The sequence below is a fragment of the Lissotriton vulgaris genome, chromosome 11 (genome assembly GCF_964263255.1).
Source record: "Lissotriton vulgaris chromosome 11, aLisVul1.2, whole genome shotgun sequence".
NCBI lineage: Eukaryota > Metazoa > Chordata > Amphibia > Caudata > Salamandridae > Lissotriton > Lissotriton vulgaris.
In genome coordinates, this window is record NC_141699.1 from 705,542,172 (window position 1) to 705,555,750 (window position 13,579).

The following is a 13,579-nucleotide window of genomic DNA, read 5'->3' on the forward strand; positions in this document are numbered from 1 at the left end:
CCTCCCCCACCCACACCGGCTCCACCAACTTGCCTTGCATGTTACCCTCCCCCCAAGAACTAATACAGAAGTCATATGAGTTCCTTTTCTCTCGCGAGGGAAATCTGGGGGTATGCCCTCATATGGGGAACACTAAAGGCACACGATTCACCCTCACTCCTTCATTTCACCCACCGCAATCCCACTCAATATAGCAGGTTGCATTAGTGGGACGGAGGCGAGTGACCGGGTGGTTCAAAAAAGTACTGAGTAACATTGTCAATACATCACCAATATAGAGATAGTCACATGATGCTTATTCATAACGTCCGTCTGCCGTGCAGTGTCTGTGCTCCAGTACTCAGTCCTGGTGCGATGTAGGTGAATGGGACCTAGAGCATCTGCTTTCCTCCGTCTCCCGGGATGCTGCTCTGCGATGTCTCCTGAGGTAGTCTTCAGCTTGCTGGGGAGAGGTAAAAAAATGTTGCTTCCCTATGTGAGTGATCCTGAGTTTGGCCGGATATAACATTGAGTACTGGTTGTGGTGCGGCAGTAGTTTTTTCTTCACCGCAAGATACTTGCGCCGTGCTTCTTGGACCTCTTAAGTAAAGCCTTAGTACAGTGTCCCGTTCGCGATAATTCAGGAAGTGCACAATGACTGGCCGGGGCGTTGCTCCCGGCGGCGGGCGTGCAGCCAGTGATCGGTGGGCTTTTTCCACCGTGAGGTGGGCCGAGAAGCGGTCTCTGCCGAACAACTCAATGACCAGGTTCTCCATAAATACCTCCATCCGGCCCGTTTTGGTGGTCTCTGCTAGGCCAAGGACTCGTACGTTATTACGGTGGGAACGTGCCTCTAAATCATCATTCTTCTCTGTGATCACTTTCAGCAGTTTGTCTAATTGAAGCACTTGTGTACTCGTCGTTGCGGCGCCATCTTCTAGTTCCGACACCCTGGTTTCGACCTCCTTGAGCCTGTGATCGTGTTGCTCGAGTTTAACTACAGAGTCATTCTAACGTTCATTGTGTCTATCTTGGCGTCAATAGATGTGAGGCTTTGTTTCATGCCCATCAGAATAGTCTTCCAGTCTTGATCGGGCTGTTCCGTCGGGCCAGTGTCGTTGTGCTCCACCGAGCTGGACTGCTGACCCCTTAGGGAGTCGAACAGAAGCTTGCTTGGACTGTTTGGGTTCAGTGCGACCCATGTCTTGTGTGGAGTGGCACGGTATGTGATAGACCCACTCTGCCGCGGTCTCCGTGTGGCAGGGTCGCAGTATTGCCTCTGCGCCCAGGCCCACCTCCCAGCCAGTTGCCGGATTATTCCTGCAGATAGCCCCCGCCGCTTTTCAGGACGTTCAGGCGAAGGGACCAAGCTCCCGACACCGGGAAATTCGCACACATCAACCTCCACGCCGCTTCACAGATTCTTTTAACCGGTGGTGGGGGCGTGTATACTGTCCCTCATTGATGGCGTTGCTGGCCAGACTGCGGCACTCAGCTGTGGCCACTGTGGCCGGACACTACCCTCCTATCACAGCGCAGCAGGCAGACAGAACGCATCTGGGGGGTCCCCGCAGGATTTCACCACGCGCGATCCGTGCACGCTTCTCCACGAGGTGCACGCAGGCTCAAAATGGAGATGGTCGCACCCAGCCGCTCCGCAAGTAATGGTGTCCCTCTGCAGGAATGTAGCCTAAGCTCGCACTGTCATCCACACCTCAGCAGGTCCCAGCCAGTGTCCCTTTACTGCAGCGAGTCCGCATCTGTCAAAGTTGCGTCTCCCACCTCCACACCCGCGACGCTCACCCGCTACCGGGGCTTCATGTGGCACCACACGGCACCCCCCTCGGGTCGTTCCTCGCTAGCCACTCAGGGGACTCAGGCGGGGGCTCGTCAGCAGCGATCCCGGCCCGCAGCTGCGCCCCGCACGGAAGCGCCACCAGAGCCTGTGAGCACGGAAGATCGGCTGAGCGTTGGCTCGTCCGCGCCCGCTCCGGTTGGGCCCAGCCGTCCCCGGACTTGCCTGGATACAGGGACCGCCTCACAGCTCCGGCACTCCGCCCCGGACACCCGCTCTGATATTTTCCGGCGCCTAACGTAGGCGTATGGTTCCTCCGGAAGATGGGAGTTGGTTCCTCCAAGGCAGGGTTTTTCCAGCTCTCCGTTTAGGTGCACAGGAGGCAGACTGGACACTCAAGGATGGGGGTTATGTTTAATTATCCGCCCGGTCCGACAGGAGCCTCGCTAGTGCGCAGCCATGTTGGTTGTCGCCCTCTACGCACCCCCCCTCCCCCCCAGTACAATACACTTTGCAAACATCATTATCACAACACATCTTATAAGAAGTCACTGGATGAGTCATCAATAGCTTTGTGCACACATTTTCCAACTCCCCCACTCACCTTACAGCTTAAGTTAAGTTACAGATGGAGATTTTACTTCTATTAATTAAGGAGATGTGGCAATGGCAGAATCCTCCTACTCATTGTGCATACATCTTAACTTATTAGTTTTTCATGGTTGCAATAACCCTTTGCGACCAGGTGTCCCAGTAGGCATATCATTCACATCTACCTCCCCTCGTGCATCCCCAATATGACCACCAGTTTCAGTCTCATCCCCTTGCAGGTCTATAGGCATCGGTCTCCAATACCAGATCATACTCCAGTTTTTCTTCCCATCTTAAGTGTTTCATCCTGACATCCTCAGCCACTGCCTATCAGACATATCTCGCAGTCAGACTGAGAGGCATTTATCCATTTAATGGCTATCTGCCTCTTTACCAGCACCAACCCTAGCATCATCTTTTTTTGCAGGGGTTTGGAGCAGGCTCAATAACACTTCATGTGAGGTGCCTTCAATATTCCATCCAGTTGCCACCTTTAGATGTATCAGTACATCTCTCCAGAAGAGTGCTATAACTGTATACCTCCGCAAACATGCAAAAAATCTGTCTCTTACGCACCTCATCGCGGGCTTACGTCTGATCGGGAAGGGTAGACCGCATTCAGGGTTTTTGGGGTGAGATACAACTGGTGCACAAAGATATACCATTGGAGTTTAAAGTGTGCATTTGAATTCACTGTGCGCGTCTCCATATGCATCTTGCACCAGTCACAGGTCATCAGTTCATCTCCCAATCCCTCTTCCCACCTGTTGTGTGCCTTTGGGGTTAATTCTGGTGAATCTTCTCATAACACTCTATAGAGACGTGTTGTAATTCTTCGTCCCCCAGCTAGATCTAGTAGCCTGCTCAGTGTTTGTGAAGGTATGGGCGCAGCGGGAAAGCTGGGCCAAATCTCGAGTGCTGTAGACGATATTTGTTGTACTGTAAGTATTGTCCACAACCTAAAGTGAATGAATATTGCGTTGCGTTGTGTGATAAACTGTCCCCCAAGCTATAAATCATCTAGGACATCACAGCCACCCCTTCGCCATCCATTTCCATATCGTACCATGAGTTGTATGGAGTGGGGCATTGGATAACGCAGCTGTAGAAAGGTCCAGAAATAAATAGAACATCACCAGGTCCAGAGTGTGGGAACCTAAGAACCTAACTGGTGGGGTTTTGTGAGGCACGGATTTATTAAGCTCAAAACTCAGGCGCACTACAAACCGGATGGGGCAAACTTGATGGAAGTAGGCATGGGCCTGTTCCTCAACATTGGAGGGGACTCTTGTGCTACGAGGCGTCAACTAAGAGAGCATCAGGAGGGGAGCAGGTGGGGGAGCTGGCTGAGTTTGGTAAGCCGCATTCAGCATGGCGGAGACCGCACCAAGAGAAAGCAGTGAAAGCGCAATAGCCAAAGGAAGTGCTGCTCAAGTGCGTGCTCTTGGGATCCCATACAGCAGGGGCATGGGGAGCAGGCTATTGGTCAGCAAAGAGTCGGCAGAGTGTGATCACTGTACATCCAGCCGGTTTATGCACAAGGGCCGCCCACAAAGCTTCCCAGCAAGATGTAGCCTAGAGGTGGCAGGAGGTGCTAGACCCTTGCTGAAATGGGGCTTTCGCTCAAGGTGCTGTTATGGATTTAATAACTGAACTTGATCTACAGGCAATTTGGCATTATTGATGTATGCTTGGTAAACTTTGATCTGTGCAGTTTGATCATGGTATGTGAATAAAACCTGCGGCCCTTTTGCACCATCAAATGACTCATCTCAACTGTTGCCACAAGGGAAGGTGGGGTGCATGTTAAAGGCTAGGACGCTGGCAGACACTCGCCCATCTGGGAGAGGGTTATTACTTTTGTGCCACCTCTAGAAAATTGTCCCTATTGAATTTGATCCTTGAGCGTGGATGCTACATGTTCATAATTAATGTAGGCATCGCTTAAAAAGGGGGAGAGGGGGGATCAAGAATATTCTTACTAGGGTGTCTTACTGGGGTGTCTCTGTTCAAATTAAAACCTAATCTGGAAAGTGTGCATTAATTCAATCAAGATATTTGTAAGTGCTTCAAACCAGGAGTTGATCAAACCTTTTCCTCATAGCTACTCTGGTGTGTTGATTTAAGACAGAGGTTAGAAGTCGTAGACACTAGTTGAGTAGTTACTATTTTAGGCGTCTGAGTAATATCGCTTGCCATTTGTCTGTCACTTTTTAAACTGGCCGGTCACCTTTTAATTAATGAAGTAGAGACATCAAGACGTCCATCCGATTGTTAATAATTGGTTCAGTTTAACATTTTCTTCGTTTTCAAGGAGTTTTGAGTGTCCAAAAATCAGTGGCCGTTCATTATTACTAACTTGCTTTGCATATATTGCATGACATAACCATCACTGCTGATAATGCCTGGCGTGGCAGCGCCATCAAGGAGGGTTTTGATTTGTGATCGTAAACCGCATGTGAAACACTTGCACGTAAACCTCATGTGAAACACTTGCACGTAAACCTCATGTGAAACACTTGCACGTAAACCTCATGTGAAACACTTGCACGCGTCATGAAAGAGAAGCAGTCCCTATTGTTTCAAGGTATTATACACATTACACATCGATCTAGGAGTATCTTAAAGGTGTTTATGAAATGTTTTGCTTACTTTTTCAGCACTTCCCGGTTGCCTGGGTAAACACCATGGTCTTTGACTTTAAAGGGCAGTTGAAAACTGGAGAAATCGTTTTGCACGGCTGGTCTTCATTTCCTGGTGAGACTTGTATTGTAAATTACATGATTAAATGTTGCCTCTCCATCTGTGAAGAACAGGTCGCCATGGATGTTTGTGCTTTTCATGTTGGGTAAATGCACTTAAAAACCTTCATGTTAAACCACGGTTACAAGCATCCCTCTTGGATGATCTGTTCACTTGGTCCCTGTAGAGGTCGGTTGGTATTCATAATGAAGGGCTCGGATCCATTAGCCTTTCCCTGGTGACTGATCGGACAGCACAGGAAATGGACGCAAAGTGCCATTAACGTATTATTACTATCCTTGCTAACATATGATGAGCCCGTGAGGTAAAGATCGCCTGACTGGGATCTTATTAAATACGTTTTTATGGCTATTTGACCATTTATTTTATGGACCACATCATTATGGCAGATGCACTTTTATTTGAATAAACTACACGCAGTAGCTGTTTCCTTGTTTATAAGAGGAGGTCTCTCTCCTGAATTATATAGAACACAGTATCGGATCTAGGGGTTACATCTTATAATCTTTTTAATTTGTCATTGTTCTGAAGTTTTCTCAGCATTATATAAAGACTGCAAAATTGATTTGAGTGACTCCTCATTTCGACTGTTAAAAACATTAATCGAACATATCCATATTGTTGGACATAAGTTTACCTTCAAAAGAGAACATTTACACCAAGTATTCTTTTATGTCAGTGTACTAGAATTTGACAATAAAATCATGCTTAGATAAGCCTAAGTAAGCAACATAATTTTAAAGATGTGCATGATTATAAATGTGGTAGAATATACATATTTCATAAATTATCTGTAACAATGAATGGTTGGTTGAGCAAATTGCTATATTGTGACAATCGCTTATTCAGAAATCAGTTCTTCGGCTAATGAGGATTAGCCACAGATCTTTAGGAAGACTCCTCATTTAAATTTTTTTTTTTTTAAATAAATTGAAAGTCACACTTGCGGGGCTTTCTCAACAAAACTGAAATCAAAAGCTAAAAAAGAGAAAGATGACAAATCTAGATGTGAATTAAATTACATGATCAAAGGAATTGATCAGTCGATATCCAAAGCATTATCCAAAGAAATGATTCAGGATTGGAAGAAAAATACTAACTTGTCTGTCATCAGTTATCTGATTGTTGACTAGTTTCTTATTTTGTAAGAGTTCTATCGAAAGAGTCACTCAAACTACGACTTCAGAAGGACTATGCAATGAGATTGGATAACATTTGATGCTTCATGCCTAGAGTCAAAAACGTATAGTCGTTTTTCTATTAGAGATATTCGCATTTTTATGATCTGGTGCATGAGACAACCATAAATCTGTTGTATGCAGACTTGAACCTTGAGAACTGAGTAATTTAATATGGTGCCGTTATAATGGCCTCAGGTAAAGGGCCACCTTCTGCCCAGAAGTTGAGGATGGTCTTGTATCCACATTACAACAGTCTGTTTGCAAGGTTGTCACCCCACATTCATAGATTCCCTTTTTAGCTAAATGCAAATATCAATCGAACTTGTCAACAGAAGTAATATTGACACTAGGGTGCCTGCGCTTGGATGGCATATTTGTCATCAAGTCTTCAAATAATGGTGAAAATGTTGTGGTTTTATCTAAAGAGCTCTACTTGAAAGAGGGGTATCACAAACTTAATGACAAAACATGCTACTTGATAATGAATGGTGATCCCACAGTCCACCTACAGAAGGCATTAGATGTGTTAATGTTAATTGATTTTTGGCTGTAGGAGGGAGTGATTGGTGAGAGTACAAAATAATTATCCTATATCCTGAATTTTTTTATTTGTACCTAACAAACACAAATCCTTCACCTCACTGCTGGGAGTGGCAATATCGATGGTAGCTTAATTGAAAATGTTTCAGAATATTTAGATCAGGTTTTGAGCAATAATGTCAAACCCGTGTCCTCCTTTGGTAACACTGGATACATAATTGTTGTACGAAATTGAGGTATTGGTCTAGGGGGTTGAGAATCCCTCTCAAGCAAAAAACACAATTCTTGTCAGTGAACTACAAAAGTTACAAAATTAACCAGTGATTAATCTTCTGGTAGGTTGGCACAAAAGCAGCCAAGCTCAACTTAGAGACACTGGGTAAAGTATTTATGCCAAACACGAAGAGCAATAAAGCATCAAAAGAAAACTCCAATTTAGAAAAATAGAGTGAAATTTAATAAATGACATGAAACCACAACAGCAAAAATCCAATCAGTAGAACTGTAGATGTTTAGTTTAAAGATTTAAGTAAATGTGGTGCCTAAAAGCACCACTTGCTAGACCAGGAGGAAGTCACAAGTTCAGGCTGACTGCGATAAGCATGGGCTGGATACAGGAACTGGGTTAGACCTGCTGAAAAAGCTCCCTTCTCAAGGTCTGGTGCAAAGAGTCCAAAACTTTAGGATTTCTCCTTTTCTTGAAGAGTAGTGCACTCATACTCAAGCCATGGGTCCAGGACCTGGGGAGCCACCTTTTGGGAATCAGGGACTCACTCTAGCAGAGGCCAGCATTGGTCAGGCAGGTTCAGTTGCAGCATGTCAGCTGGGCAGTTGTAGGGAAGCCTCTGGAGTTTGTTGTCTCTGTAGCTCAAACAGGAGGTCAGCAAACTGACCCTTGGAGTCACTCGGGTAGCCTGGGATGAAGGGAGCAGGTCCAGTCTTCCTTCATAGAGAGCGGGCAGGCCTCAAGCAGCAAGGCAGTCCTGTGGGGAGAAAAGCAATCCTCAAGCAGCAGGACAGTCCTCTGGGGAGCAAAGCAATCCTCAAGCAGCAGGACAGTCCTCTGGGGAACAAGGCAAACCTGAAGCAGCAGGCCAATTCTCTCAAACTGGGCAGTCCTCAAGCAGCAGGGTAGTCTTCAAGGGGACAAATAACAGCCTCAAGCAGCAAGACAGTCATCCGGGAAACAAGGCAGCCCCCCTTCTGTAATCTCCAGGGGTGCACTGAAGAGTGGGTCAGGAGGGCCAATATTTTTACCTGCTGCTATCCTTTGAAAGTGGGGAACTTTTCTACACTAACAGGTTATGGCATGTTCCTCCCTTAACCCTGCCAAGTCTCTAAGAACTCTATGGAGACAAAAGGCTAGTATCAGGTCCCTTTGTGCGTGCTGGAGGCAAGCCTTTTTTAACAGCAGGTAGGGCAGGTAATTGTTCTCTGTCTAGGCCTAATATGCATTTCTAATGGGGGAGCCATTTACTGGCCCAGGCAGCTGGAAAATCCTAGAAAGCCTCAGTTTATGGTAGGAACATGCTAACTTTCTAATAGGGACATTATCAAAACTGTAATCTAAAATCCGGCTTTACCATTAAAGAGGATATTTTAAAGTGCAATTCATTTGAGCTCAAATGTGAAATTTCTACCTGCTCCCAATCAAAGGTTCTATAGAACTTACTAAATGTGTTAAGGTAACTCAATATTATCCTATGGGAGAGGTAGGCCTTACAGTAGTAACAAATTAATTCAGGAGGTTTTCACTACCAGGACCTGTAATACTTAAAAGTAAATGTCTTACTATTTAAAAGGAATGCACCCTACCACATGAGCTGTTTAGATCCTTTGTTAGGGGTGACACATGTATTAAAAAGGAAGGTTAAAGCCTGGGAAAAGGGTTATTTTGCGAAACACAAAAAGATGGACAGAATGCTGAACATTGACAAACATTCACCCACAGTCACAGATCTGGGCCTAAATCCATTGTTTCTTTGCACACCATGTCATTCCAGTTTGGACCCAGCCGTATGCTAATCAGTCTTGACCCTGCATCCCATGTGAACAGTCCAGCCTGAACTGCAGAGTTATTTTGCCAGGTTGAATTGGCAGTTTAAAACTGCACACAGGCTGCAGTGGTGGACCTGAGATGTTTTAAAGGGCTACTTTAGTGGGTGACACAATAAGTGCTTCAGGCCCCCTGGTAGCATTTAATTTACATACCCTGGGTATATTTTGCACCACTTTACTAGGGACTTAAAAGTACATTAAATGTGCCAATTAGGATTAGGCAGGTCAATTTTACTATGTTTTGGGGGGGAGCACAAGGACTTCAACACTTGTTAGCAGTGGTAAACTCCACGGAGCCCTAATTCCAACAAAAACAAATTCAGAAAACAGGAGGGGTGAAGGCACAACATGTGGGAATGACCCACCCGAGAGGGCCATGTTCAACAATTGTAAAAATGAAAGGCCTGTTTTTTGACAAAACAGGATGCTAGTGCTTCCTTAACGTATGCTTTTTTTGTACATCTCCATACACCATGAAGATGAAATAACTGCTCTCAAATATTTTTAATCAGACCGGTTTTCTTTCTTACCACAAACCAAGCTCACGATTGACGTTAAGTTTTTCTTTAAGGATGATATATATGTATATGTATATGTGTGTATATATATATATATATATATATATATATATATATATATATATATATATATATATATATATATATACATATACACTAAGGGTGTAATCACTTGAAATCTGATAAACGGGAAATGATGATAATACATGAACTGTGAAATTATGTGTTATATATAAAAAACAGTGTGGCAAATGTAATGTAATGATTTGTTCAAGCTTGAGTGGTCCAAAACATGATGGAAATGTTTATACAAGTGTGAATACACGTGACATGTAGCAATTATCAAACCCGCCAAAAGATGTAACAGGCATGTTAATAGTCACGTTAACACGAGGGTGTAACCACATCACCATGGCAACAAGTAAAATGCCAATTAGTTATGTTAATTATGACTCATGTGACAGTGTAACATGTATATATAGCGCACTTTTCAGTGGTCAGATGTTAGTGAGCAAGGTGGGAGTAGCCGCCGAAACGCGTCTGAGCAGAAGCTGATTTAAGAAATAAAACCCTTGAACTAAGATACACGGAGTCAGCGCCTTCTTTGATGGTCAAGATTGGTTTGGTAACAAAAAAAAAAATATATATATATATATATATATATATATATATATATATATATATATATATAATTTTCAAGGCCGAAGGCGGCCAAAACGCGTAATGGCAGACAGCTCTCGTCAAACTAAGCAAGCACTGAGTCTAGGGTCCGTGTCCGTTCTTCAAAACGAGGTGTGGAAGCTTATATTTTGTGTGTATATATCTGTATGTGTATATATCTATATATATATATATATATATATATATCCAGTCATACCAAACTTGTAAATTTTGAAGAAAGTGCTGACACCATGAATCTGAATCCAAACTCGATTTATTCGATCAGTATCTGCTTAGACGCGTTTCGGCGTTGCCGCCTTGTTCACTACATCTGCATTTACTTTTCAATTCTACTTATATACATGAAACGAGTTATGGGCATGTCTATCAATTAACATACAGGCTCAAACCGGATGTTGCCATGGTTACAATGAGGCTCACCTGCATGTTAGGAAGGTCTTTTTTCAGTGTTAGACATGTGACACATTTACACTTAAAACAAAGTATTAAGTAAAACATGATCTAAGGCTTAAATCACCCTAATGTGTTTATAAAATAATATCAACCTATAAGTAATGTAGCATGTTAAATTTCACAGCTAACATTTAAGGTACATATCATTGCAGGTGATTCTCTAGTGAGAAAGACAAAAAGAAAGTCTCATGTATTCATTAGCATATTTTGCTACTGCTTTCCCGTGTGCTTGCCATAGATGTTCCTAATAAAAGGACCTGTTTTGGTAGGCCCCATGGTTTGCCTGTGTTTCACTTGTGTGGTTCAACCCAACATGTCACCATGGTGTTTTGTGTCCTGCTCGTCAACCAGGTAAGCAGCAAAAGCGTTACAGATAAGAATTACCGCTGTGGGTTGTGCGCGCGTTTAGGATGCTGCTGTGATTTACAGTGATTGCATCCCAAAACTAAAGCACTGCTTCGCGCGTCCAAGTGTCCTATGGTGTTGCCCGAGTGGGCCTGACTATTTGTGCGATCTTTGTGGTTGTTCCCCCAAATGTTTCGAAGGTGTCTGTGTATGCTTAACAACCATAGTCGATTTAAGTCGCTTTGCAGATTAAGATAAATCGCTGTCAGCGGCGCGCGCGTTTGGGATGTTTCTGTACATGCTTGTGTACTTGCTTCCCAAGTGTTGATATTGATGTTAGCGCGTCCGAGTTTTGTGTCGTGCTGCCCGAGTGGTCCTGACTGGTTGTGCGATCATCATTGGGGCACTGATATTGACTGACCACTAAATGTTTGGGTTGGACGTGTCTGGACTGCCCTGCTGTGTAGTCAGTGACGTTGGTGTGTTAAACTGTCCCGCGTTTAGGAATGGGGCTTGCGTTATGTTGGCGCGTATGTCTTAGAAGGAACATCATAGGGAAAATATCTCTCTGAGTAGAGTGGATGGACAGGGGTGCATGAGGCAATAAGCTAAAAAACACCGTGAAGTGTAAAAAACACCGTGAAGTGTAAAAATAGTGATTAAGTGCTGTGCGATTCATCATCATTTGTGTTGCAGTTGTGCCCAAGTCGTGCCCATAGGTAACCCGTGAATTATGTTGTAGGTGAACTGCAGATGTTAAGCGAATGGTACTCAAGAAAGAGGAAAACTCCGTAGAGGTGTTTGATTAACCTGGTTATAGGTGAACACTAAGGGCCTCGTCCGCATTCAGGCCGAAAGGGATCTTGGAGTTGAGGAGTATAATATACCTTGACTCCAAGCGGCGTAAGGCTAGGGGGCGGTTTCCTCCTCTTATATTTTTTGGAATGCTGTCCAGTACAAAGTACTGGATGTTTTTAGCGTTCCCATTATGGCACTCATGTATGTGTCTGGCAACCGGGTAGGTGGGATCATTATTGGCAATTGCTCGCAGGTGTTGTAAGATCCGTACGTGTGCTGGGTGAATCGTGGACCCTACGTATTTTTTACCACATGTGCATGCTAGCACATAGACTGCGAAGTCTGTTTTGCATGTGAATGCGTCTCTCAGAACATATGGTTTAATCCTAAAGGGGACTTGTATTGTCGTGGTGTTTACCCCATGGGTGCAGGCTTTACATTTTGAGCATTTTTTGAAGCCCTTTTGTGCATCCAACCAATTTTTATTTTTTCTAAGAGCTGGCGCATTACATACCAGTTCTTGTCTCATAGACTTAGCCTTCCTGAATGTTATGGATGGGCTTGTGCCCACTGACTCACCTATGCTAGGGTCTCCCCGAACTAACGGCCAGTGTCTGGTCAGGATTTTACGTAGGTTACTGTGATATCTGTTGTAACCTGTTATTAGTCTCGGGGGCTCTCTACTGATTGGCTCAGTGGTAGGTTTAGTTGTGGTCACAGGGAAAATTAAATCTTTCCTGTTTTTACCACTGCATTTTTCCTCAGCCCTTTTGCAAGTGCTGTTGGTATACCCTCTTTTTCTTAGCCTGTTAAACAGTTCTTGTTTGGCATTGGAGAGTCCCTCATGGGTGCTGCAGTTACGTGTCATTCTTAAACACTCTGCATAGGGAATCGACTGTTTTAGTGGTGTTGGATGGAAGCTATGTGCATGTAACAGAGCATTCCCCGCAGTTGGTTTTCTGTAGGTGCGTGTCTGTATTTTGTTATCTTGTACATACAGTTCTAAGTCAAGGAATTGGATCTTTTCAGCGCTCGTGTTACATGTGAATTTTAAATTCAGTACATTTTCATTAAGAGCCAGTGCAAACCCCTCTGCTTCTTCAACACTTCCCTGCCATAAAATGAAAATGTCGTCAATATATCTTTTATACATCACAACATTGTTTGCCATAATGTTACCGTGTTGGACTTTCAAGACATGCTCCTCCCACCAGCCCATGTGCAGATTCGCATAGCTGGGGGAGAAGCAAGTACCCATGGCTGATCCCTGCAGTTGTTTATAATGCAGTCTGTCAAAAATAAAGATGTTATTTGTCAGACACCACTCTGTCATTTCCAATATCATCAGTGTGTGCTGATACAATTCCATGGGTCTGTTACCAAGGTAGAATTTCATGGCATTGAGTCCATCTCGGTGCCTAATGCTGGTGTAAAGTGACTGGACATCCAGTGTCATGAATCTGTAATTGTCATGCCAGTCAACATCAAAGATCTTTGCCAGAAAGTCACTAGTGTCTCTGATGTAGGCAGGGAGTTTTTTGACCTCAGGTTGAAGAAAAGAATCGATAAAGATACTAGTTTTTTCAAAGAGGCTGCCAATTGCAGATATTATAGGCCTGCCAGGTGGTATTTGTTCATTCTTGTGAACCTTCGGTATTAAGTATAGTTGAGGTGTCATCGGATAATCATTCTTCAGATAATTGAATTCCTCTTTGCTGATAAGTCCCATTCCTTTCCATCTGTACAACTCATTGTGATACTTTTCTTGCACACCTACATTGTGAGTAGGGCTTACCCTCATGTAACAATCCTTATCCTGGAGTTGTGTTAGGGCTTCATGGTTGTACATTTGGAGGGGCCACAGTACCACATTGCCC

At 44.1% G+C, this 13,579-nt stretch overlaps 1 protein-coding gene across 1 annotated transcript in view; it reads left to right on the plus strand.

The window, feature by feature from the left end:
- PIK3CB (phosphatidylinositol-4,5-bisphosphate 3-kinase catalytic subunit beta) overlaps nt 1–13,579 on the plus strand; it is a 1,054,351-nt gene that overhangs the window by 661,659 nt on the left and 379,113 nt on the right. Inside the window, exon 10 of the mRNA XM_086943780.1 lies at nt 5,026–5,122. Coding sequence (XP_086799906.1) covers nt 5,026–5,122 — 97 coding nt within the window. The remainder of the gene's footprint in view (nt 1–5,025; nt 5,123–13,579) is intronic.